General features: G+C 44.4%; 1 protein-coding gene across 2 annotated transcripts in view; it reads left to right on the top strand.

The window, feature by feature from the left end:
* The first annotated feature begins 3,454 nt into the window (after positions 1-3,454).
* The window catches only part of PIK3R4 (phosphoinositide-3-kinase regulatory subunit 4), a 48,991-nt gene continuing 25,149 nt past the window's right edge, over positions 3,455-27,296 (top strand). Inside the window, exons 1-9 of one of the 2 annotated variants that reach the window (XM_084751673.1) lie at positions 3,478-3,515; positions 3,682-3,862; positions 4,822-5,592; positions 8,759-8,892; positions 11,221-11,803; positions 16,847-16,981; positions 18,437-18,658; positions 23,022-23,195; positions 26,632-26,777. In XM_084751673.1, the coding sequence (XP_084607799.1) occupies positions 4,866-5,592; positions 8,759-8,892; positions 11,221-11,803; positions 16,847-16,981; positions 18,437-18,658; positions 23,022-23,195; positions 26,632-26,777 (2,121 nt within the window). In that variant the 5' untranslated portion in view covers positions 3,478-3,515; positions 3,682-3,862; positions 4,822-4,865. Of the gene's footprint in view, positions 3,516-3,681; positions 3,863-4,821; positions 5,593-8,758; positions 8,893-11,220; positions 11,804-16,846; positions 16,982-18,436; positions 18,659-23,021; positions 23,196-26,631; positions 26,778-27,296 lie in introns of both variants that reach the window. The other variant, XM_084751674.1, reaches the window with a different exon arrangement.

Raw genomic sequence — 27,296 nt, 5'->3', positions numbered from 1 at the left:
AGAGAGAAGAGAAGCGGGTTGGGGTGGGGAGTGGGGGGAAGGAAGGCCGCCATGGGGTAGGTGGAAGGAAAGCACATGGCCGGCGTGGATGGAAGATTCTGCCCAGATGTCTTCATCATTAGCAAGTATTTGGGATTATGGATGGGACGTAGCTTGATAGGAATTATTAGAAGCAGATGGCATGGGATTGGAGCAGGTATGTGATACCTGTCCCACTATGGGAAGTAGTTTAGAGGATTAATATCTGCCCTGCCCCAGGTTAACTAAGGCTATTTTAAAATATAACAAGTGTCTGTGTCTAGATTGCTTGCTAGCCGGGCATACTGAAGTAATCGTAGTTATTAGGCCCGATAATAAACAATTATTAGGCCGTACAGATAATTAAAAAACAACAAGTGGCACCCAATGTAGTAGGCATAATAATATTGATAATTAAAAACACTGGTTTTCTGAGTCAGGGTCTCATTGTGTAGCCCTGGTTGGCCTGAAATTCACAATATAGGCCAGGCTGGCCTTGAAACTCAGAGAGATCCATCTGTCTCCCTCCCAAGTGCTGGGGTTGAAGGAATGCACCACCATGCGCAGCTGGCTCAGAGGGTTAGATCGCTTGTTCTTGCAGAGGGCCTGGGTTTGAGCCCAGCACCCGTGTGGTGTGGGTCACAATCATCTCTGTCTTGTAATTCCAGTTTCAAGGAATCTGATGTTTTCTTCTGACCCGCCACAAGCACCTGGCATGAACACGGTGCACATACACACATGCAGGCAAAATAGCCATACATAAAAAATAAACCTAAAAAAGGTTTTTAAAAAATTTTAAAGAAATGCCCAGTGTGATGGCACACGCCTTTAATCCCAGCACTCGGGAGGTAGAGGCAGGTGGATCGCTGTGAGTTCAAGGCCAGCCTGGTCTACAAAGTGAGTCCAGGACAGCCAAGGCTACATAGAGAAAGCATGTCTTAAAAAAAAAAAATCAACCAAAAAATTTTTTAAAAGGAAAGAAAAATCAATTAAACACAAAGTATTTATGACTTTATTCTGAGATTCCAGGGGGCTGAACTTACGGGTCCTGAGCACACAAGGCAATCAACCACCAAGTTACATCTCTAGACTTTGACAAAGGATTTAAGTAGACATCTTTCAAGAGAAGATAAATGAATAGCCAACAGGTACATGAAAAGATGCTTAGTCCTTGGGTAAATGCAAATCAAATCAGAAGTCAACGTTGCTTTGCACCAACTAAGATGCTACAATAATGGAAGATGAACAAACTCCTTGTCAGAAAGGACACAGTGAATCAGAAGCCTCACACTGTGCTGGTAGGAATGTACCTGAATTTGGAAAACAATTTGGCAGTTTTTTTCAGGTGCGGTGGAGCATGCCTGTAACCCCAGCACTCTGGGAGGCAGAGGCAGGCGGATCTCAGGGAGTTCAAGAGTCCAGGATAACCAAGGCTACACAGAAACCCTGTCTCGAAAAAACCAAAACCAACCCCCCCCCCAAAAAAAAAACCAATTTGGCAGTTTCACAAAATGTTAGACTCAGGGTTCTGATATGAGTGTACATTTCCTCTCCTTGGTATTTGCATTTGAAACACATCTCAACATAAAGACATATACACTAATGTTCCTAGAAGCGTTATTCACAATAACCAAGAAGTGGACACAAATACTTATCAGCTGACAAAGAGTGGCATATCCCCACAGGGCAATGTTTGGCAAGAAAAAGAAATAGAGCGCTGAAAAACCGCAGCCATGAGAACATTCAACATTTGGCAATGGAAAGAAAAGAGACCGTATGCCTCATTCTCCACATATGAAACGTATACCCAGAACAGGCAGAGTCTTACAGAAACATAAACGAATGAGTCCTAATGCTGGGAGGGAGGGAGGGAGGGTGATTGCTCACAGGCCCCTCCCTCTTCCCCAGGCCCCTCCCTCTTCCCCATATACCTGTGCACTGATGTGAAGACAGAAATTCTTACAAAAGAAGGCATTTAGCCAGGGGCTGGCTTACAGTTTCAGAGGGTTAGTCCACTAACATCATGGCGGGGAGCATGGCAGCCTGCAGGCAGGCAGAAGGACTGAGGACTCCACCCTGGTGAGCCCCCCGCATAGGCTTTTTAAACCTCAGAGCCCGCACCCAGGGACGCACCTCCTCGAACGGGGCCATATTCCAAACCCGTCTGTCCCTAAACAGTCCATAAACTAGGGACTAGACACTCAAGTATATGAGCCTTTCGGGGGCTTCATTTTCATTCAGACACCACAACTGAAACGGAAAGAAAATTAGGACACAGCCACAGCTCAAATTCATCTTTATTTACCACGATTCACAGTTATAAGTCACTCAGGAGGTTGAGGCAGGAGGATGTCAGTTTCAGGCCAGCCTGAGATACAGAATGAGACCTTGCTTTTAAAAATAAAATGAATAAAAAATTAAAATCAGTGAATCTTGCCACGTAGAAAAAATGTTTTTAACCTGTTTTTTTGACAATCTAATACATGTATAACGTACAATTTGATTACTATAATTATCTAAGCTCCTCATACACTTTTAAGCATGTCCTTCCTTCCTTCCTTCCTTCCTTCCTTCCTTCCTTCCTTTCTTTCTTTTTTCCCCAAGACCCACCGAGTTTAGGCAGGATCGTTAAGTGTGGCAATGAGTTTGCAACTACCCACTGGAGCCTGGTGGGCACTCAATTGAAAATGAATGTTTCTCTCATAGAATACATTAGAAGCCAACACTTCAGCATGAGAGATAGGGCGTGGATCCCTCCTCAACCCGTGACTATTAAAATGCCCAGTGGTGTGTAGGTTCATTCAAGCAGTTACACCTGATGTGAGGTCATGACTGATTGGGCTCTGCCACACCCAGATAATTTGTGTTTGTACATACAAAATGTACATACATACATACATTTTTTTTTCTTTGAAAGAGGATTTCTTTTTATAGTCCTGGCTGGCCTGTAGACCGGGCTGGCCTCTAACAGAAATCCATCTGTCTCTGTCTCCTGAGTAATGGAATTAAAGGTTCGTGTCACCAATTGTACACTTTCTTGTTTGTTTTTCTCCATGTAGTCCTGGCTGTCTTGGACTCACTTTGCAGACCAGGGTGGCCTCGAGCTCACAGAAATCTGCCTGCCCCAGCCTCCAGGAATGCTGAGATTCATCTCAGAGTGCTGGGATTAAAGGAGTGCATCTCCACGCCCGGCTCCATTGTACACTTTTGAAACGGACAATCTTTGTGACACAAAAAATTCTATCTCAATAAAGCTGAAATCCAACTCGGTTAGGGTACTAGCTTTTCTAAGCACGCGGGGAAGTTTTCTTGGAGCCAGCGGCCCCAGCGTTTTAGTAAAGAAAAATACCTTCTGCCTCGGGCACGCGCCCTTCCCTCGTTACCTAGCAACCATCTTCCTACTGTACGCTTCCTCAAGCCCCCCCTCCGTCACTTCCGTTCTCCACAGGAAGTGAGGTCAGCCGGCGGCTTTCCCGGGAGTTCAGCGTTCGCTGCAGGTGAAGTAGTCTTCCTGGACGGGCGCCGTCCCCGTCCCCGTCCAGGGCTGGTGCAAAGGCCCGGGGGTCCGGGAACTGGAAACACGCGTGGGCCGAGGGCGGCAGGGGAGGAGCCGGTGGCAAAGCTGCTGGGTGTCCGGAGTTCCGAGTGTGCTTGCCCTTCCAGTTGCCCCAGCTCTCGGACATTTCTGCGCTCCTCCCCCAACTACCCCGGTCCTGCGTCAGAAAGAAGACCCCTCTTAGAAAACTTTCTCCTCGCCGACCTCCGTTCACGCCCAAGCCCCTCAGAGCTCTGCCGAGACCTCCCTGGGATCTTTCAGCGAGTTTTGAGTTCCCGGAGGCCTGGGGTAAATGTTTCCCTGAGTGCTAGCTAAGCCGTGGGTAGGGAGGTTTAGTTCCTGCCATCATGGGGCTAGGTAGCTTGAGGCAGTGTGCTTTCGGCTTCCTTGTCCTGAATGTCTCTGGCAGGGGTTTCTTGTTGCAAACCAAGGAGTGAGTTTGCTTTGCTTTTAGGTGGTGGGAGGCAACACTGCAACGAGGCCAGAAGGGTCCAAAGGGTCCAGAGGATGCTAATTTTGTAGATCTTTATCTGACCCTTTAGAATTAAGTGATCCATTTTGTCTCAGGTAACTTACTTTTAAGCGTTTCATGTGCTTCTTAGCTGCAGGTAAGCTGTAGTTTTGTTGGACAAGGACTGAGTCATGCAGTACTTTGGCGACACTTATTTATTTATTTATTTATTTATTTATTTTGCACCAAACAGTACTGAACACAGTAAGGTGCAGTCATACTTTAAGATCAGAATATCAGTGAATACATGTTTTTTTGTTTTTGTTTTGTTTTGTTTTGTTTTTTTGGTAAACATTTTAGCTTAATGTTGAAGGGATCACACCGGGCATGGTGGAATCCCAGCACTTGGGAGGTGGGTCTGAAGTTCAAATTCACTCTCGGCTACACAGAGAGTTCTATGCCAAGCCCGGGCTACACAAGACCTTATCTCAAAACAAAACAAAACAACAACAAATCACAATGTTGAAGGCATATATATTTAAATGTAGTTCAGCTCCTGGAAAGGCTGACATGAAATAGCACCGCCTTTTTAGATAAAAATAGTAAAAAAAAAAATCTATTTAGATAAACTTTTCTGAATTTGAGACTGCTCCGGGACACACATTTCTACACTCAGTAAGAAATGGTGCACCTGTCTCTTTGGAAAAGGCCAAATAGTGGTGACTTCATTGCTTTCTTTGTTTCTTTCCTTTTTGCTATTCATCCTGTCTCTCCCTGTTGCCATCCTTTTAAATAGGTATAGTGTGTTAATTTGCTGACCCAGCAGAGGTGCCAGCCACTATGGGCAATCAGCTCGCCGGCATTGCTCCTTCCCAGATCCTCTCTGTAGAGAGCTACTTCTCGGACATCCATGACTTTGAGTACGACAAGAGCCTAGGAAGCACTCGGTTTTTTAAAGTTGCTCGAGCTAAGCACCGGGAAGGCCTGGTGGTCGTGAAGGTCTTTGCGATTCAGGATCCCACGCTGCCTTTGACCAGTTACAAACAAGAGCTGGAGGAACTGAAAATCAGACTCCATTCCGCGCAGAACTGCCTCCCTTTCCAGAAAGCGGCGGAAAAGGCCTCCGAGAAAGCAGCCATGCTGTTCAGGCAGTACGTGAGAGACAACCTGTACGATCGCATCAGTACCCGTCCGTTCTTGAATAACATGGAGAAGCGCTGGATCGCGTTCCAGATCCTGACCGCTGTGGACCAGGCGCACAAATCTGGAGTCCGCCATGGCGACATCAAGACAGAGAATGTGATGGTTACCAGTTGGAACTGGGTTCTCCTAACCGACTTCGCCAGTTTTAAGCCCACTTACCTTCCAGAGGACAACCCAGCAGATTTCAACTATTTCTTTGATACCTCGCGGAGGAGGACTTGCTACATTGCGCCTGAACGCTTCGTTGGTATGTTTGCCACAGAGTTAGAGTACATGAGAGACCCCTCAACGCCGCTTGTAGACCTGAACAGCAACCAGAGAACACGGGGAGAGTTGAAGCGAGCCATGGACATCTTTTCAGCAGGTATTTGAGTCAGTCAGATTAACTAAGTTGTAAAACTAACTTCTATTCTCCTGATGTAATGTCGTCCCCGAGGCTTGCTGCCGCCCGTCTGCTGATTTAGGCCTAGTTCTGGAAGCTTCTAGCCTCCGTGCAATCTAATCTAGGCCTAGGATGTGTTCAGCCTCTGAGACTTACTGCTTAATACACTTGCCCTTTTCACCGGGGCGTGGTGGCACATGTCTTTAATCCCAGCACTTGGGAGGCAGAGGTAGGTGGATCTCTGAGTTTGAGGCCAGCCTGGTCTACAAAAAAGAGAGTCCAGGACAGCCAGGACTGTTACCCAGAGAAACCCTGTCTCGAAAAACCTAAAAATAAAAAATAAAAAATAAGCTTGCTCTTTTCTTGTTCTTTCTGAGCTCTTGCTGGCTGGTTCAACTCAGCTGTTCTGGGTCAAGCTCCTCTCCCAGCTGACTGATTCAGTCTGGCTTCTCTGAGTTTCTCACTGAATGTCTCTGCTTGGCCTCAGATTAACTCTAGCAATCTGTTCTAATCTTCTGTCTTCACCTGTGTCCAGCTTGTTCTTTTTTTTCTTCCCCTCTCTATAAAACTGCCTCCTCTCCTCTGCCTTCTCTGTGTTGCTCCCTGAAAAAGCTTCCCTTTTCTCTCTCTCCTCCTGAGAGGTGGATATATCCTATTCTGTCAAATCTTCTCTGATTCGTCACTTTTTCTGCCACTCAGACATCACTTTCAAACTAGCTTTGCCTTCATTGTTTGTGATTAAAGGCTTGTACCACCACAACAGGGCCTAAGCTTTTTTACCTGATATGCCAGGTTGTCCTTGAACTCAGAGATCTGCTTGCCTCTGTCTTCTGGGATTAAAGCCATGCCTGTATTCTAACCTGATCACACAGACCTAGAAGGTCTTTGGATGTGATGTCTTGCCAGAACAGCCATGCTCTGAATTAAAATTCCTTTACACTAATTTGCATATTTTAAATGTCAAACATAGAAATGTAGCTTGTGAGTTGCCAGATTTTCAAACATTCCTTGGTATGCTCTCATATACTGTCTCAGCATGTCCTTATTGGACAGGCTTAAGTGAAAAGAAAATGCAGAGTAATTTTTATTCAACTAAACACTTAAAATATATGCTTCACAATGCTGGTAACATAGAAGGATATATGTCTGTCTTAAGACAGAAGAAAAGTACTTTTCACCTTGTGTTTGCTATGGTGGTGATAGGCACAGGTGTTATTATAGAAACATAGTTAAATATGTCACCATGAGAGTAATAGGTACAGAGTCAGTGCCAGAAAAGGCCTCAGGTAGAGTGGCATTCAAACCGCGGCCTACAGAGTGCCAATCAGAGCACATCCTAATTGACTGTAGATTTTTGAACCAGGTAACAGGATCACAGAGCACCACAGTGTAGAGTGTGTTTGGTGACTCCTCATCATGTTTCCTGGACAAATAAATGTACATGGCGGCTTTGCTGGTCAGTGCACATACCAGGCGTCCCGTGACCTTCATGGCATAATTGTGGATTTCTCTGAGTGCCTGGCTGGAAGACCGAGCCACAGATGGACTCTGGGGTCACCACGTTGTGATGGCAGGATGACCCTTTCTTTTCTTTTTCTTTTTTTTTTTTTTTTTGGTTTTTGAGACAGGGTTTCTCTATGTAGCCTTGGCTGTCCTGGACTCACTTTGTAGACCAGGCTGGCCTCGAACTCACAGCGATCCGCCTGCCTCTGCCTCCCGAGTGCTGGGATTAAAGGCGTGCGCCACCACGCCCGGTGACCCTTTCTTTTCTTGCCACCTTCCTTTGCAGCAGCTATTCTGCCTGGCTTAAGTTAAAAAGGGGCCTCATAAGTTTTTATGGTGTGTGTGTGTGTGTGTGTGTGTGTGTGTGTGTGTGTGTGTGTGTGTATGTTTGCTCTCAATACTGGGAATGGAACACGGGCTCTCACCTAACATCGTCAGTTCCCAGTGCCTCTTGCAGTCTTTTTTGTTTGTTTGTTTTTGGCTTTTGGTTTCCGAGACAGGGTTTCTCTATGTAGCCTTGGCTATCCTGGACTCTCTTTGTAGACCAGGCTGGCCTCTAACTTACACTGGACTCTCTCTGTAGACCAGGCTGGCCTCGAAACACGAGCTCCTCCCTGAGTGCTAGGCTTGGCTCTTGCAATCTTCAACAGGTAACTAAGAAAGTATTTACTGCTTGTTGACAAAGATCTGACGCGGGGTGGGGGTGGGAGAATCTAACTAGCATCCACTAGGGCAAGTATTCTTGTAGAGGGACCAGCAGGTACAAATGCTGCGATGTAGTTATTCAAGGGCTTTTATGTAAGATTTGCTCAGTGCATACCATATGATGATTCAATAACATTGCTTTGTTCAAAAAATGGAAATTGCTTTGTGCTTTTGGGAATGTAGGTACTTTAAAAAATTATTGGTTGACAATCATATTAACGCAAAATGGTTGAATTATTTTCCCTTCCTTCTAGTTTACTCCCACATTTTTTTTTTAGCACTATATATGTTTGTAATATTTAGCACTACAAGTGAATTTTGTTCACTGGTTGTGTTCTGTCTTCTTTTCAGGAGGAGAACTTGGCTAAGGCGGGATTTTACCACCATGTGCTAGTAGCACCTATTGTAGGCAGCACCTGCTACTTGTTTAGTGATGGACGCATGGCTGGATAGTGCTTAGCAGTTCTTTTTTGTTTGGTTTGGTTTGGTTTTTCAAGACAGGGTTTCTCTGTGTAGCCCTGGCTGTCCTGGACTCACTTTGTAGACCAGGCTGGCCTCGAAGTCACAGTGATCTGCTTGCCTCTGCCTCCCGAGTGCTGGGATTACAGGAGTGCGCCACCACTCTTGGCTAAAGGAGTTTTTTTTGTTTTGTTGTTTGCTTAGCAGTTCTTATGAACTTAATGCTATACTTTTGTCCAAAGGGCTTCTTGTGGCTTTTAAACTCCTTATTTGTGTATATGTTTTTAAGGAAGAGAAGAAGTTGATGCATGCTGTTACGCTTGCAGATCAAGCAATTAGGCATGGCCTGTATATTGCGTTATATACTTAAATTCACTTTATTTTAGGTTTTGCGCATTGAGTTTTCTGACTTTTCTGAATTCTAATATGTATGATATGATCTCTTCATCTCATTCTAATGGAATTATGTCTGATTTTCCAGGTTGTGTGATAGCAGAGCTTTTTACGGAAGGTGTACCATTGTTTGATCTCTCTCAACTATTGGCATATAGAAATGGACATTTTTTTCCTGAACAAGTGCTAAATAAAATTGAAGATCGCAGTATCAGAGAATTGGTAACTATGCTACAAATATTTGCCGTGCGGCTTTAGTTGAATATGTCCTAGCTGGCGTGGAGCTCACTCTGTTGGCCCTCTCAGGGCCAGCCTCCTGCCTCAGCCTCCCGAGTGCTGGGATGACAGGCATGACGTCCAGCTCTCCCCGACAACAAATTTGGAATAAAACCTAGTACTGATAAATATACTTTTGATACCTTATTAGAAAGAAATGTACCACTTTTCCCTCTAAGGCATAAAGTACATTTGACATTTAAAAAGGCAGAAAATGAATCTATTATGTATTATTCCATGATAGTCTTAACTGCCTGCTTAGGGCAGATTTGGAAGTGGGCCATGCTCATGAGGGACATCTGCAGTTGGGGGGGGGTCAGCTTTAGCAGAGCACAGTGGTGGGGCGTCCTCCCATGGAAGCAGATGGGCTGTTCTGGAAGGGAGCTGCACAGTCACATGGTTATGGTAGCACAGGGCTGAGGAAGTGTGTGCGAGGCCATCTGATTGGATGTCTGTATCGCTGTTTGAGGGCATCTTTTCAAAGTAACTGACACTGTGATAATGACTCTGGGCCGTGTAAGAGGTGGTAGTGTATTTAGAATACTCTGCAATGTTCTAAGTGGGGAAATACTTGTGTCTTCTCGTAGCCATGGCAAATGCTGCTAGGCCTGGTGGTGTAGGTCTTCAGGCCCAGCTACTTAGGAGACTAGGGAAAGGGGACTTGAAATTCCAGGCCTGCCTGAGAGTACAGACTGCTCAAGGCTTAGTGAACTGCTCAGTTTAGTGAACCTAGCAATTCCCTGTCTCAAAATAAATGAAACTTATGAGGTGCTGGGCTGCAGCTGGGGTTGGCATGGGCCTGGATATGTTTGCTGAATGAGGAAGTCTGGATGGAGCAGGGGTCTGTGAGGTAATGCCACTGCTGCTCTAGGGGAAGCCAGCAGAGCTTACGGTGAGAGTGCCCCCTCGGCTCCTCCTCAGAGCTGAGACTTGCCTGTCACTTCAGCTGAGTAGCTCCGTTTCTTTGGACCTACATTTACTTGATTTGAAAGTCGATTTGTTTATTAATCTTTAAGGCACTATGCAAATGTAAAAGTAATTCTTAGATCATTTTTCCATATAGTACATTTGATTCCCTAAGTTCAGTGGTAATTTCTAGTTTAGAATCCAAAAAGAAAGCCAAACTTGCAGATACATTTTATTCATCTTTTATGTATTTGGCTAGTGGAAACATTGAACTATCTGTTACATATTGAAAGAGTTCATGTCCTTACATCAGGTATATTATTTCTAATGTTCACATCTTCTCACATTTTAAAATATTTTTACAGTTACATGTGTATGTGTAAACGTGTATCAGATCCCCTGGAGCTGAAGTTATAAGTGTAGCGAGCCACTTGCTGTGGGTGCTGGGAGCTGAGCAAGTGCTCTTAGGTGCTGAGCCATCGCTCCACACTAGTGTTTTCTACCTGTGAAGGGCTGGAATCTAACACGGGACCCCACACATCTGTCTCAGTGCTCTGTCCCTTGAGCTACACTTCCAGCCCTCTCATTCTCCTCGCAGCTAAACTACACTTTAAGCACATGCTAATCCTTTGGATTTGTGGTAGTGTAGTTTAAACCAGAACTCTTAATTGTGGCTCTGGAAATGATCTCAGGAGTTCTATAATTTCTTCCAGATTCATGTGTAATTTTGCATGTGCAACTGTGTCTACCTGTTTTTTTCTGAAGGTTAGTTGTTTTTTAATAACAAATATCGAAAAGGGTGCGGCCTCTCATATACCAGGCTATCTGTGCACATTACTGTGTAATGTCCTGTTGCCTTCAAGGATGATAAGAGATGTGATTAATTCTAAAAAGAAAGGGTGGCTGGGCATGGTGGTGCACGAGTAGGATCCAGTCATCAGAAGAGGCGGGGCGGCCAGCCCAGCCTATGTACTGAGTTCAGGACAGCCAGGGCAACATGTTCTGATGCTATTTAGTTATTGTTGTTTTTCCTTGTTGTTGTTTGTTTTCAAAGAATGGTTGGACAAAGAATAATTAGAATTACCTCAGAAATCCTTTAAATCTCATGAAATTGTTCTTGTAACTTTCATCTGGTCTGTTTTGGTGTGTGTGTGTGGGTGTGTGTGTCTGGGGGGGTGGGTGTGTGTGTGGGTGTACAGGCTTTTATGTAGTTCAAGCTGGCCTTGAACTTGTTGCATAGCTCAGGAGGCTGGCCTTGAACTGGTCATGTAGCCCAGGAGGCTGGCCTTGCATGTTAGTTACAGTGTGGGTGACCCATCTGGCTTCCATTTCGTGTTACGAAATGTACCATTTTCTCCGTTCATGTAGGTAACTCAGATGATCCAGTGTGAGCCAGAAAAGCGTTTGGAGGCCGAAGATTACTTGAAGCAGCAGCGCGGCAATGCTTTCCCTGAGATATTTTATACTTTCCTTCAGCCTTACATGGCTCAGTTCGCCAAGGAAACCTTTCTCTCGGCAGATGAGCGGATTTTGGTTATACGGAAAGATTTGGGCAACATTATTCATAACCTCTGTGGACATGATTTGCCAGGAAAAGCAGAAGGGGAACCCAAGGAAAGCGGCCTGGTTGTCCTGGTGTCCGTCATAACATCCTGCCTGCAGACGCTGAAGTCCTGCGACTCCAAACTGGCCGCCTTGGAGCTCATCCTCCATTTGGCCCCGAGGCTGAGTGTGGAGATCCTTCTGGATCGCATCACTCCCTACTTGTTGCATTTCAGCAATGACTCTGTTCCTAGAGTGAGGGCCGAGGCCCTGAGGATGCTTACCAAAGTCCTTGCCCTTGTCAAAGAGGTCCCTCGGAATGACATCAATATCTACCCAGAGTACATTCTCCCAGGCATAGCCCACCTGGCCCAGGATGACGCTACGATTGTGAGGCTGGCCTACGCCGGTAAGAGCTCATTGTCCTAGCCACAGTCCTGCACTTGTTTCCAAGTACTGACTCTCATAGCTCTTAATTTTCAGATTTCTTTGGGAATTCCTTGTATGAACTTTGCTCTTGAATTATGAATATATATAGCTAACTTATTCCTGGGGCTCAGCTTTTGTATATTCTTTTGCATTTAAACTGATTAGAGTTGTCAGTGAAGAAGTGTACAGTGTGGACTCTTACAGTTTGACCTGAGATGGCAAGCACATTTGTCTGGAAAAGGACTAATGTTTGCAGACATCTGCTCCTGATCTGGAGCTGCAGCCTTTTCAGAGTGGGCCTTATTTCAGGGTAGAACATTCTGCTCCTATTGAAAATAATGGTGGTGCTGATGGAAGGCTGAGTCCCCGTCCCCTTACTTTAGAGCACAAGATGCGTGCGTCATGATGAGCCGGGCCTGTCACGAACACCTACTTTTTCTGCTTAGAATTCTCACCCACAAAGCTTAACAGTGAAGATTCATGTTTTTAGCTCCTCAAACTAATTCTGAATGCTTACTTCACCATGGAAAATATCACCGAGACATTTACATAATCTATAATTTATAGCTATGATCTAATGACAAATGGACCTTCTGTTTGGAAAGCTTTATACACAATGTATAGCACACATGTAGTGATGATACTGCCACATTTTTGAAAGCAACTTGCTTATTAGTTTGTGTGTATTTGCTTGTCATTATTAATAGAATACATGAAAACTGGTCTTTGGACACTAGGCACAACCCCAAAGGTTTGCCGATTGTTGGGTGGCTTCTTTCCATGGATGTATTGTTCTTGGTCTTTCTTGTTTGTGTATTGTGGAGCCTTAAAATGAGGCCTAGAAATCTGGGATCTCTTTAAGACACATCTGATTTTATTAGCTATAACAGCCTGCTTCTAATTCATTTGGGAATCAAGTAAATTAACTAACATACAAGAAACATAGGTTTTAAAAAATAATGAATATCATTCTTACTTCAGTGTTGTGACCCTGCTTTTGGTGTAGCGCGTCTTACCTGTTGTCACATGGGTAAAGCACTGATGTGCAAGCGCATGTTAACATATTGGCATTTGGTTACTGATAGCCCTGGCATAAAAGCAACAGCGGCAGTGCATCCAAAACCCTGCCTGACGTCAAGCATCGATCCTTCCAGGGTGCTGCAAGAATTGGTTATGAGGCTTTGCCATTAACTCTTGGAAGCAGCCTTGAGTAAGCTGTTGTGTTGCCTTCATTTAACAGGTTGAGAAAGGCTAAGTGACATGGCTGTGACCAGCTGTTTCTGGTCTAGCGTTTAGTTTCTAGAGCTGTGGGACTATAACTTGGGCTTAAAATGGTCTTGCTTTTCTTTGGTTTTTCTGAGAGTCTGTGATACCTCAGGCTCAGAGGCAGCACCTTTCAGTGAGAAATACATGCCTGACTAGAACCAGAAATGTTTTTGAACTGTGTAGTTAAGTATAATTACATTATTTATAGCAGTAAGTATAAAAGCCTAAACTTTCTCCTTGTTTTCCATTGCAGTAATCTTTTTCATCTCAGAAGATGCTGGCTTATATATATGTTGTATAAAGAGAACGTAAAAATGTGTTGTTTTGTAGACATGGGGAATTAAATCACTCATACCTTAAAAGGCCTAGGAAAGAAAGAGCCTTTTCTAATGAAGATGTATGGTCAGCCCCCCATGTCTATGAGTTCTGTATCTGTGGACTCATCAAACTGAAGATGAAAATACTTGGGAGGCATCTTCATTTAAAATGTACAGGCTTATTCTCTAAACAGTACAGTATAGCAGCTATTTACATAGCATTGTATTAGGTGCTGTAACATTGTCTGGAGATGATCTGAAGTAAGTGAAAGATGTGTGTAAAGTATGCAAATGCAGTGGCTCTTTCTGCAAGGGGCATCGGGTGCAGGGGAGGCTGAGAACTTCTCCTGGCCATGGATGCTGAGGACAGTGCACAGGAACTCAGGAAGTGGATGTAGTGATTTAGAGTGTGGGTTATTATCAGGTATGACCTGGAAATCTTCCATCTGTTGTTTGTTTGGTGTTGGGGATCAAACCCAAGGCTTTGTGCTACTTGGTAGATATGCAGTCTACTGAACTACACCTAAGCCCCTTGTGCTTAGTGTTAGGGTACCGTGGGATAGCATCTTGCATACATAGTTCTTTCTATCTCTCTTATTTCTCTCTCTTTCTGTCTCTGTCACTGTCTCTGTCTCTGTCTCTCTGTCTCTGTCTCTCTCTCTGTCTCTCTCTCTCTCTCTCTCTCTCTCTCTCTCTCTCTGTGTGTGTGTGTGTGCGCGTGCTTGTGTGTAGTGCATCTGTGTACACATAAGGCCAGGGGTCAATGTTGGGTATCTTTTTATCTCTCTACTTTAATTTTTGAGATGGTCTCACAGTCAACCCAGAACTCACTAACTTGGCTAGACTGGCTTGCCAGCAAGCCCTAGGGATCCTCTCTTCTCCTGTCTTCCCAACACTGGGGTTATAGGCATGTGCTGCCACACTCAGCTTTTTGCAAGGTTGCTGGGGGTCTGAACACAAGTCGTCATGCTTGCATGGTAAGCACTACAGACTGAGCCATATTCCTAGCCCAAGTCTCTGTTGTAGTGTTGGACCTGGCCCTGTGGGATACAGTAGGACCCTAAGAGGAAGAGAATTGCTCTATTGATAGGCTCAGCTGCAGTAGGGTGGGTCTGATTGCATAGACGTTACAAAGTAAGGAAATGGGTGAGGCTGTGGATGTGCTCTCCAGCCTTCATTTCCAGTTTTAAGGTAGTTACTGTATGGTCAGTGCTACTCATTGCTAAGAAAGAAGAGTGCAGTTTTGGGCTATTTAGAGCCACAGGCAAAGCACAGAAGCAGAAGGCAAGAAAAAACAGAAGAAGGAATAAGTAGGAGAAGAAGAATGAGAGTGGAGAACAGATATAAATAGCAGCAAATATGATAGTAGAAGTTGAATGGGATCCTGAGTGTTGGAGATTGTCAGAGAAAAGACAGTCAGTGTACAGTGTGGCCAGCAGCCTCACCCTCTGTCCATGAGAACAGCAGTCTAATGCTGACTGACTCGATGTACTGTATTTTCCAGCGTATAAGACTGCTTTTTTAACCCTAAAAAATCATGCCAGAATGGGAGGCAGGGGTTGTCTTATATGCCAGATACTTAACATGCAGCTTGTTTCATATGTCCAGCGCATATGGTGGGGGGCGGGTGGTGGGGTTGCCACGGCTGATTCTCTGCTCCGTGCGGGGAGTATGAGGCAGGGAGGAGCAAGCTGCACACATCTTCCTGTACCTAGAGGAGGTGAATGTGAGTGTGGATTGGCTCTCCACCAGACCCTGCTCATTCCACTTGGAGGCTGCAAGTCTTTCGATTGAGTGTGGGGCATGCCTTAAAAGGGCAGTGTAGGCTGGCACTGGCTATCTGCTGCCATTTAATTAAGTGCCTGTCTGTGCCCTCCCTGAAATAGACACATGCCCGAGTCTGCTGCACAGGGCATGCATTGGAAGAATGGTAGTCTTATATGGCAAGTATATTTTAAACCTCTACATTTTACTGGAAAAGTTGGGGGTTGTCTTATTGCCCAGTTGTCTTTTTTTTTTTTTTTTAAGTTTTTTGAGACAGGCTTTCTCTGTGTAGCTTTGGCTGTCCTGGACTCACTTTGTAGACCAGGCTGGCCTCGAACTCACAGTGATCTGCCTGCCTCTGCCTCCCAAGTGCTGGGATTAAAGGTGTGCGCCACCGCGCCCGGCTTCCAGTTGTCTAATACACCAGTAAATACGTTAATGATGACTTTTAAGGTAGTCATGATGCCTCATTTATCTCAGAAAGTCAAGACTCAGGCTGTGTTCACAGTTAGCCAGTATTGGAGGTAAACCTTGTATTCTAGATACAATACCTCATATTAGAGTAGAAATATCTATAATGTATGTGAAGAATAATATTAAATTTGAATTCTATACCAGTGTATCAGAATTTCATTTATTTTGCATCATATACAGTATTCTATACCAATGAATTAAAATAACCTTGTGAGTAACAATTAAGGCCTTAAGTTGAAGAGTAGATTCAATAATCTACTTTTTGTCCTATCATCCTTATATGTGTCTATGTTCCTCCTTCTTCCTTTTCAACCCCTATCTCTAAACCTAAGAAAGAAAGATAAGGGAAAACAGAGACATCCCTGAGTCCAACCTTGCTTTCTCTCTGAATAAGACCAGTAGTAACTTATAACCAATCCCCAATGAAAATAAACATCTATAGCCCAAGAAAGCAACCAAAAACCTACCCAACCCTCCTTAAGGGAGATGAGGCCTCATTCTCTTAAGGCTTCTCTGGCTGATTTGAGATGAACAATACCTTTGTAGGGGCCCAAATAAAATCGAGGAAGTGGTTAAACAAGCTAGGAATAGCATTTGTGGTCCAGTTTCTAAATGTTGAGAAATTCCAGGCTTAATAGAAGTCCTGTGTGGGACAGTCTGAAATGCTGGACCAATTGGGGTTGGAAGCTTGGGGGATGGACCCTGCTGTCTGAGTCCAGCCTCGTGTGATGTCGTTTCTTTGGTGCTAATGTCTCTGTGTTGGTCTACTAACTCTTTCTAACTAGTCAGGAAACCTTTAAAGGCTAGTGCTGGGAAAGGATTAGGTACCGTCTCTCTCTCTCTCCTTCATTAGAACTGGATACTTCATTCCAGACAGTTTTGCAAACGCAGACTTTTGTTGTTTAGGGATTATCATAGACTGTGAGATCAGTTACAGAGACTCAGTTAAGGGCTAACATGAAAAATCTTGCTTTTCCTCTAGAATTTATGATTAATGTTTAGACGTATAAAGACTTGGGGATTCTGGGCCTAATGGTGACCAGTGGTCACCAGCACTCTGGGGGTGGAAGCAGGAGGATCTCGTTTGAGGCCACTGGGGTGCAGAGGACCCTGTCTCCAGAGCTAAAGGACTTGGGAGGAGAGTTAGAAGCAACGTGAAAACTTGAGGCTGTGGCTGTAGCTTCTCTGCTGGTGTCTTACAGAGAACATAGCTCTGCTGGCCGAAACAGCTCTGCGCTTCCTTGAACTAGTGCAGCTAAAAACTCTGAACATGGAGAATGACCCGGAGAGTGAAGAGGTAGACGAAGCCACCCATCCGAACGGAGACTACGACACAGGTGCTGTGCTTTCCCCCTGAGAGTTCCCACCGTTTACAGCAAGTCGCCAATGTTAAGTTGAAAAGGCTGTCACGTGCTACTCGCTTGTTAAGGGAAGGAGCAACGAGCATTGGGTAGGAGGGGCCCTGGCACTACCCTTCCTGTCCTCACACTGTAAGCTAGAAACGATCCAGCCACTCGTCCCTGTGGATTCCACACTTGCTTCAGCCAGAGCCGTGTGAGCAGTAAAGCTAGCTGAAATGTGTGGTTCTCGTTAAAAAATGGAAACATCATTACCAAAGAACCCAAGCCTCTTCTTCTTGCATGAGTAGTGTTGCGTTTCCTTAGTTATGAGCTATTTGCAAATAGTAGTTACGATCTCTGGTTTACATGTTAAAGTCCCCCCTTTCTATACAGGAACAGCTGTGATTAAATTCACTGAGCCTGGGGGGGCTTAGGATTCTTTGTATCTAAAAAATCATTTAATAGGTTTTTAGCTGAGGACTCAGAAGTAGAATTAAATGTACTCTGTGCTGGTTTAAGTTGAGAACTACTTAAAAAAAATCTAGTTTATACATCTGTGTGCTGTGGACAATTGTAAAGGAAATGGGACCATTTTCAGATAGTGACTTTAGCTGTCACAGCTTTGGCAGAGCTGAAGTTTTCTTCAGTGTGAGCGTGCACTTTAGTGCCCCCCCCCCCAGCTCCCCCAGATGGCCAGCTTTTCCTGGGTAGCCCCGGGCAGAGTGGCGCGGCTTTGGCCCCTTTAATTCAGCTGACTCTGCTGCAGGCAGCCAGGGAGCTCTGCGCCTGGGGCAATAGGAAAATGGCAAGAGCCGTGGTCAGTGCTGCCAGGCATGGACTTCAGCCAGGGAAAGGCAGACACGTGAGGATGAGTAGGAGGTACAGTCAGAGAGGACGGCTGCTCAGGCCATGTGAAGGACTTATTTTATAGTCTATGGGCCGCTATATGGTCAGCTGCCCTAAAATGCTTTCCAAGAGTTACTTGCTGACCAGTCTGGGACTTCGATGGCCTCACGTAAGTTGGTCTCTGGGGGAGGTAATGAGCTCCTTTCAGGTGCTTCCTCCTGCATTTCTTCTTGAGCTCTTAAACACATGTTTTGTCAGATGGAAGCTGCTATCACAGCATTCCTGTTAGGATGCTTGTTAGCGTCCCACCTGCAGGCCTTTGAACAGTGGAGAAGCTTAGCAGATGTAGCCTTTGTGTGGAGGTTTCTGTGATCACACTATGACTGCTGAGTAAGAAAGAAGACAGGTCTGGGTGTGAGGGGGCCATACCTGTACTTTCATCTCTCTGGAGGTCAAATAGGAGAATGGTGAGTTCAAGGCCTGAGTGGGCCGAACAACTAATTCCAAGACAGCCCGAGCTACATAGTGAGATTGTGTCTTCATCAAAATGACAAAACATAAGACGCTTGGTCTACATGTGTGTTGGTCCTTCTTTTTGTTTTTTAGAGCTCCAAGCCTTACATGAAATGGTGCAGCAAAAAGTTGTCACACTGTTAAGCGACCCGGAAAATATTGTGAAGCAAACTTTAATGGAGAATGGAATCACACGTTTGTGTGTCTTCTTCGGCCGTCAGAAAGCCAATGACGTTTTGTTGTCCCATATGATCACGTTCCTGAACGACAAGAATGATTGGCACCTGCGTGGAGCTTTCTTTGATAGTATTGTTGGTATGCTTGTGGGTTGGTCTCTTTATAATTACTTAGCTTTCTTTTCTGTGCCGTGGTGTGAGAGTGTCAGAACCCTTGGAACTGGCGTTATACACAGTTGTGAGCTGCCATGTGGTTGCTGGGAACTGAACCCAGGTCCTTTGGAAGAACAGCCAGTACTCTTAACCACAGAGCCATCTCTCCAGCCCTTTAAATTCAAAATTGCCCTCTCAGGCCCTTCCATTGGTTTTAAAGGTAGATAATTATACTGTCAAGTTTTGTTTGGTGAATGAGTTCTTCCTATTCTGTTTGTCTACATGTTCTTTTATAATATAACTGATCAAGAAGCAGTTTAATTAATCTGTGTTGCAGTAATATGAAGAAATAGCATGTGGTCATTAAGAACAGTGACCCGGGAAAGTGCATGCAGTCTGCAGAAGTGATTGAGGGGTTTTCAGGTCTGCCTGGTGAGAGCCCAGTGGTGTGATGGGGCAGGAACAGAAATTCATCTGTTTAATGTGGAGACTGCAGTGTACTGGTTACACGATGCCTGTCTTCTCGTTTATATTTTCCATAATTAATCAAATTGTCTACAGCAGACAGTATATACTTTTTTATGTCTTTTCTTTTAATTGGTTCTTTGTGAACTTCACATCATGCACCCTGATCCCACTCATCTCCCCGTCCCCTCACACCTGCCCTCCCCACCCCAAAACACACACACAGGAACAGTCATCTCACGGTGGCAGCTGTAATTGTGTCACACTGTGCACCGAGTGCACCCTTGGGTCCACACTTCTGTGCTTGCAGATGTTCATGGCTGTGACTTACTGGTCTGCTGTGAGGCCTCTGGCTTCTGCTGCTCTATCAACACGGAACTCCTCTCAGGTGTCCTGTTGTTGCCCTGTGTCGTGGAGAGTCTGTAGTTTTGGATCTGTAGGACCTCTTCACGCACTTCAGCAGTTCATTGTTGTGGGCCAATTGAAACCCTGGATCTGGGCCTGAGAGGTGTCTGAGCTGGTCAGCCCACCACTTCCCCCACTCTTACGTCCCCACGCTGGCTCACTGGCAGCCCCTGAAATAGGGCTAGCTCTGTTCTGATACCCTGGAAAGGTTCAGGGACCACTCTCCTGAGTGTTGCAGCCAGTGAGGGCTATGGCCAGTTCTCCCATTCTCATAAACTCAGGGCCAGCTCTCCGGTCTGCTCTGGGTGGCAGGGGAGGAGGGGGTCTCTCCCTTGTCTGTGTCATCACACAGCAGACAACAGACAGGCCCAGCTCTCCCACACTCAACACCCTCGGGGTGGCAACCCCTGCCACTAGGTCTGCTCTACTGTGCTGCCCAGGTGAGGTGCAGGGCCCACTCTCCCAAGTGCTGCAGCTGCTGAGGAGCAAGGCCAGCTCTCCTGCTCTCATGACCCCAGGGATAGGCCTTTCACCTGTCTCAGGTGGTGAGGAGCAAGTCAGGAGGAGGACCCAAGTGCTGAGATCACTGGTTAACTTCAATTTTAAATAATGTTATGTAGAGAGTGAGTCTTCCATATTTATTAGATATTCAGGTATCTAATATTTAATAATCTAAGGATTATTAGATATTTAAGTATGGTCATGCACTGCCTGGTGATAGGCTTTGTTCTGAGAAATGGCACTACATTGTGGGCACTATCATTCAGATGAGTGAATTCTATACCTGTCATAATGCAGCTTACTGTCCACCTCATTAATATTACATGACTTATTAGTTTCTGTAGCAAGAAGTATAAAATTTTACGAAGAAAGTTTGAATTATGCTTGAACTACACAGAGAGACTCTTATATAGTTAGCTTTCTGTTTCTGTGATTAAGACCATGACCAAAAGCAACTTGAGCATGAGAGAGAGAGAGAGAGAGAGAGAGAGAGAGAGAGAGAGAGAGAGAGAGAGAGAGAGAGAGACAGAGAGAGAGAGACTCGCATGAGAGAGAAAGCGCTTATTTCATTGTACAGCTGACAGTCCGCCACTGAAGGAAGTCAGGTCTGAACACAAGGCAGGAAACTAGACGTGAGAACTGAAGCAGAGGCCGTGGAAGAATCCTACTTACCTTGCTCCCATGCTTTGCTCAGCTTGCGCTTTCTTATAACCTAGGATTGCCTGCCCAGGTGTGACACTGCCACAGTGGCCTAGCATGCCCACATCAGTTATTAATGAAGACAGTGACCCACACACTTGCCTGTAATCTGACGGGAGGCAGTTCATCACTTGAGCTTCCTTCTAACTAAATGATACTGTCTTTTGTCAAGTTGACTAAAAGGTAATGAACACAGACTTCATTGAATATATATATATATATATTTTTTTTTTTTTTCAGTTTGTTTTGATTACTGAGTTAAAGAATATCAACATAGCTTTTGTAGGAAGTACTCTAGTTACTGCCCAGTCAATAAAGTATTCTTTCTGTAAACAAAGAAAATGAGCATGTTTTAAAAATTGTTGACATTTTTATGTTATTTTTGACTCTAGCAACTTTAAGTGCTACACACTCCACTCACTCCCAGCCAATAATAGGCTTTACCTAGTATTTTCTTGTTAGAAGGGTAAAGTAACAGATTTTCGTGTTTTTGCTGGCTAGTCAAGCTACAGAACCTTTTGCTGATGTTTATGTGTTTATACTTTTTACATATTTTTTATTATTTTGGTTCTTTTTCTTGCATGACCTTATATTTTTGCTTGTTGTTGGTTTTTTTTTTTTTTTTTTTGGAACTTATATAGCATTAACTTACCACTTTAAAGGCAAGTCCTTTTTCTGTTTTGATTTTTTTTAAATGCATTTAAAAATCAATGTTGTTGTTTTATTCCCACCCCCCTCAAGACAGAGTTTCTCTGTGTAGCCTTGGCTGTCCTAGACTCGGTTTGTAGACAGAGATCCTCCTGCCTCTGCCTTCCAAGTGCCAGGATTAAAAGCATATGCCACCATACCCAGTTGTGTTTTGGTTTTTGAAGCAAGTCTTATTATGAAGTTCAACCTCACCCCAAAAATGTTGGGATGCTGTTCATGTGTGTGCCACACACACACAGGATGAAGCCTTGGCTGATGTGCAGTTGTATCTGATTTCCCGTTTTTGCAGTGCTGATCACTTCCTAGTGTCGTTCAGCTTTTAGAAGCTCATTTTAATATATTATTACTGCCCTGCTTTTTATTTGTAGTGTAAGGAGATTAACACCCTTCCCTCTATACCTTTGTACCCTCCCTTTGCTCAGTTGAATTGTTAATAATTTTACTGCCAGAGTAAACATTTACTTTGTGTTCTATAATTAAAATGAAGTATTTTCAAATAGACTCACTCTAAAGAACCAGAGTAACATTTACATTTACATCATAACGAACGTGCTCCGGGGGCTTGTTTGGTCTTTCCCTGCACTTGAGTGTGTGGATGCAGCTGAGGCTGCTTTCTAACTCCCAGGGACTAGATCCATTGCACACTTGACTTCTGTCATGTAGACATGACTCCGTTGCTTGCTCAGGAGTTCTAGATCTGTGCCTTTTAGAACTGCTGCCCTTCTGCACCTGTCTGCAGCAGCCTGCTTCTTTCTTGCCAGTGTTATTGTTGCTTTGGATCCATCTCATTTCCTCCTGGTGTTAGTCTTGAAGTTTAGTTTGGGGTGTGTGTGTGCACGTTTGTGTGCATCATTTCATGTGTGGCTGCACGTGTGTACATGTTTGTGTAGATCAATTCACATGGTTGCCTGGGTGTGTGTGTGTGTGTGTGTGTGTGTGTGTGTGTGTGTGTGTGTGTGTGTGTGTGTGTAGGCAACAGGTTAGTGTTGGGTGTCTTCTGTGGTCACTTTCCACCATACTGTTTTGAGACAAGCTCACTGAACCTGGAGCCCATCTATCTGGTCCTCTGACTTGGCCAGTCAGTGAGCTCCATAGATTCTGGCCTTTCTTTCCCCTTCTAGTGCCAAGGTTTGCAGACTAGAGATCCAAACCTGGGTCCCATGCTCCCTGAAATACTTCTAACTAAGGCTGGAGGATTTTGTTTGCTGTAAGCGCTTTCCCTCCATGAATCCCTAGGCCTATAGCCTCTGTCTCAGGAAGCTTGTGAGGAGGGTGAGGATGGGCTGTCTAGGAGGTAAACCTCCACAGCCCTTCATGTTCTAAAGCGACTGGCTTGTTTCCTTGCTATTGACAGTTTTAGGAGACCTGTGCTTTCTCTTTTGTGAGTTCTGGTGTCTATAAATTCTGGATGGTCAACTTTGTTTGAGGTCTTTTTGTTTATTTCACTGGGAAGGAGGTGCGGTTCTTTCCTGGTTTTGACGAGCTGCTTGCTGGGTTAATTGCAACACGTTCCCTAGTGGGGACATGTGTTTTCAGGTGCTGAGAAATGGTAACGCTGCCTTCCCTTTCAGGGGTTGCGGCCTATGTTGGCTGGCAGAGCTCCTCCATCCTCAAGCCCCTGCTCCAACAAGGCCTCAGTGACGCCGAGGAGTTTGTCATTGTGAAAGCTCTCAATGCCCTGACCTGCATGTGCCAGTTAGGGCTGCTGCAGAAACCGCATGTCTATGAATTCGCCAGTGATATTGGTAAGCTTCTGTTTTTGAGACTTAGAGTGGGAAATTTGGGCATGGGAATAACTTCATATATTTTTATTCTGATAGAGTAAGACGAATACATACAAAAGAAAACATAATATTTGTCCTTTTGGGTCTGTGTTACCTCATGATTATTTTTTTTTCCTAGCTCCTTCCATTTACCTGGAATTTATATTTACATTTTTTTTACTGAATTACTGAATTACTTCATTGCGTAAATGTACATTTTCATTATCCATTCTTCACTTGACAGACTTCTAGGCTGTTTCCAACTTTTGGCTGTTATAAACAGAGCAGCAATGACCATGGCTAAGCACGTGTCTCAGTAGTAGGATGTAGAGTCCTTAGGGTGTATGCCCAAGAGTGGGCTAGCTGGATCTTGAGGTAGATTGATTCCTACGTCCTGAGGAACTGCCACACTGATTATATAGCCGCTGTACCAGTGTGCAGTCCCACTAGCAGTGAATGGTGCTCCCTGTTTCTTCATCCTCACCAGAATGTGCCATCACTTGTTTGATTGAACTTGGCCATTTTCACTGAGGTAAGATAAAATCTCAGATCACTTTTGATTTCCATTTCCCTGATTGCCAAGGACATTGAACATTTCTTTTAAGTATTTGTCAGCCATTTGTGTTTCATCTTTTGAGACCTGTTTAGCTTTTCCCCTCATTTTTAACTGGGTTATTTGTTTTCTTGTTGGGTAGTGTTTTGCTTCTTCGTGTATTCAAGATACCAACCTTTTACTGGATGAGTAGAGACTGCTGAAGGTCGTTGTCTATTGACGTCTCCGGTGTGTGTGCCCTTCCGAATAAGCAGCTTTTGGAGGGGTTGTGTGCCTTTGCATTTCTTTTCTTATTTAGCTTCTCTGGTTTTTCACTGTAAAATTCAATCCATGTTTTAAATAATAAATATTTAATAGGGACACATTAATGTTTTGTAATTCCTTGTCCATTCTTACTTTCCTATATATTTGTGATTTGATGATTTTTTTTCCTGGTTTTTCGAGACAGGGTTTCTCTGTGTAGCCTTAGCTGTCCTGGACTCACTTTGTAGACCAGGCTAGCCTTGGTCTGCCTGCCTCTGCCTCCCGAGTGCTGGGATTAAAGGCATGTGCCACCACTACCTGGCAAGTTGATGATTTTTTTTAAAGTGCTATGATTTTAATCTTTTAAGTTGCAGAAATTTAATTTTCACCTATACAAAAGCCCTATGCTTTAATTTTTCCTCTTTTATGTTGCCAAGTGACTTATGAACTTTATATATTGTATATCTATAAGCAAATTATTAGAGCTAAAGTTCCAGGCTGGCCTTGAACTCATGACCTCTTGCCTTGATTTCAGTTCTCCTAGTGCCAGCATGCCAGGCATGAACTGCCAAACTGGTTTAGTATAGTGATTCTGAGACTAGAACAGCAGTGGTGTTTTTGGTGATTATTATGATTTTCTTGGTGGTGGTTTTAAGAACTCTATTATTCCTTCTTAGATTACTCTCAATACTCTGCTTCCTCCGTGCTTGTCACCAGAGAATTGGGACATACTGGAGAGAAAAGACTGAATGCTGTATTTTCTAAGAAATTCTTTCAGCTCAGGCTTAAGTATTCTATGTGCTTTGTCAGCTAATTACTGCTATAATAATGCAGTGTGTCAGCCAGCCCCAGTCTTAGTAAGCACTGCCGTGTATTTCTTGTGTGTGGCTTGTGTGGGTGGCTCTGCTTCAGGCTGTGCATCTCCTTTGTCTTTTGAACATGATCCCTCCATCTCATTGTGGGACCGTGTTTGTCATGGCTGTGGCTGCCCCAGCTGTTCTCGAGGGGTGATCATAGCACAGGAGAGCAAGCCTAGCTGGGCAGCACGTTCCCCTTGGTGGTTCATTTGCTAACATCCATTGACTAAGGGCTGCGACAGGGATGCATAGGTACCTCAGGTGCATAGGAAGCGCATGCGTGTGGGGAGCTCAGAATTGGCAGTTTATTGTGCCCTGTCATGCCATTGTGGCTTTATTTGGGTTCTAGAGGTTCTCCGTGCTTTGCCAGTTCCTACTGTTCTTTATTAAGGCGCTAGGATTGAGCTCTGGGGACCATACATGGTAGATAAACACTATGCCAGTGAACTCCATCATCAGCCTGTTGTCCTTCTTTGTGTCGAAAGGAGACCACCACCCCTCCCTTGTCAGATGAGATGGATCAGAGCTGTGGATGGACGGTGTGAGAAATAAGCAAATCTTCATGGGTAATGAGATGATCATGTGAGAGAGGTGAAGAGAGATTTTATTATTTGTGTGCACGCGTATGCACATGCCACTGCATGCTTGTGGCGGTCAGAGGACAACTCTGGGGTTGGTTCTCCCCTCTCACTTTGCACGGATCCCAGGGCTCTCCCTCAGGTGGCGGCTCTGAAGAGTGGGGCTTGGAACATGTCCCTCTCCTTCCTTTTCGTGTAAGCATCACTAGAATGTGGTGGCACTGTTAATGTCTTCGTTTCCATGGACTTCTGATAAACAGCTCTGAGTATATTTTTGCATATTTAGAGCTCATGCCACTGTTGTGTTTCAGAAGTTTGAATTTTACTCTAAATCAAGTTAGTATGATAGATTAGTTGAAGTAATTGATATAGGCTTAGTGCATAAAACTACTAAAAGAATCAAGAGATTCAGTTTTCTGGGTTAATCTTATGTTATGATCATGTTGAAGAACAGACATAATGTGTTTGTTCTACTTTTCTACTTTTCCATTCCCAGTGACATGTGTAATTGTGAGGTATATGCAAGACTTGACCAAACCCTGCATTAAAAAACGTCACACGGATCAGATTGTTTTCTTAATGTTCTCGTGTGGAGAAGAAAGAGCTCCCCAGTGTCTCTGCCGCCTGTGTAGTAGCTACTGTCCTGACTGTACGCGGCAGAGTGGAGGGTGATCCTTACTGTGCGCTATTGGCAGTCTCATGTCTCCGTCTAGTGGTTTTGTTTTGGTTGGTTGGTTGGTTTTGTTTTGGTTTGTTTTTCAAGTCAGGCTTTCTCTGTGTAACACTAGCTGTCCTGTACTCACTCCCTGGACCAGGCTGGCCTGGTGATCCGCCTGTCTCTGCCTCCCGAGTGCTGGGATTAAAGGTGTGTGCCACCACCCGAGCCTGTCCAGTGGTTTTTACTCAGTGCTACAGATGAGGATGAACCATGCACTCTGAACCCTGAGAAGTAGAAGTTGAGGATTTTAGAAAGGAGGTTGCTTTTCTGCTCTGGCTGGTAAGTATGATAAGGGAGTGTTAGAACTGTTCTGCTGAGTTGCTCCTTCAGGCTAATGTGTGCAGGAACCTTCTGGAACCACGGAGGCTTGTTGTCTTTATCACATTGTGGTAACATAAGGATTGGTATGACCTCGCAGTTTAAGGTTTTGTGACTCTGGTTGATGTTACCTTTCTTGTTTCCCTTTTAGCTCCCTTCCTGTGTCATCCTAATCTGTGGATACGCTACGGTGCAGTGGGATTTATCACAGTGGTAGCTCATCAAATAAGTACTGCTGATGTCTACTGCAAGCTGATGCCTTACCTTGACCCCTATATTACACAACCAGTAATACAGGTACACACGTCCCCACTTATAACCAGTCCTTCCAGTGAGTCTCTAGAGCCCTTTAGTTGGTCTGTAATGTTTTCATATACTTTTCAAGTTAATGAACTCACCACCCTTGTAAGAGAAACACAATCGAGAGACTGTTATGTCACACACGGTGTGTCATTCTGAAGTTCAGACTTCATTTTCTTGAACTGTATCTGCTTTTATTTTTACTTATTTATTTTTTAAGCTTTATTATGTGTATGGGTGTTAATACAAGGATGTCTGTTGTTACTACATGTGTGCCTGGTGCCCAGGGTAGTCAAAAGAAGGTGCTAGATCCCTTAGAACTGGAGTTACATTCAGTTGTGAGCCTTCGTGTCGGTGCCTGGAATGGAACCCTGTCCTCTGGAAGGTCATCTAGTGCTCTTAACCCCAAGCTGTCTCTCTAGCACCCTGGTTAATTATTTATTTAGCTTATTAAACTTTGCTTTTATATTTGGTTTATACTTTTCAAAGCCAGGATCAAGAATTGAAGGGCTAATT

Source organism: Acomys minous, assembly GCF_964271855.1.
Source record: "Acomys minous genome assembly, chromosome: 13".
Lineage (NCBI taxonomy): Eukaryota > Metazoa > Chordata > Mammalia > Rodentia > Muridae > Acomys > Acomys minous.
The sequence above is the reverse complement of the archived record's forward strand: the minus strand, read 5'-3'. Positions and strand labels throughout refer to the sequence as shown.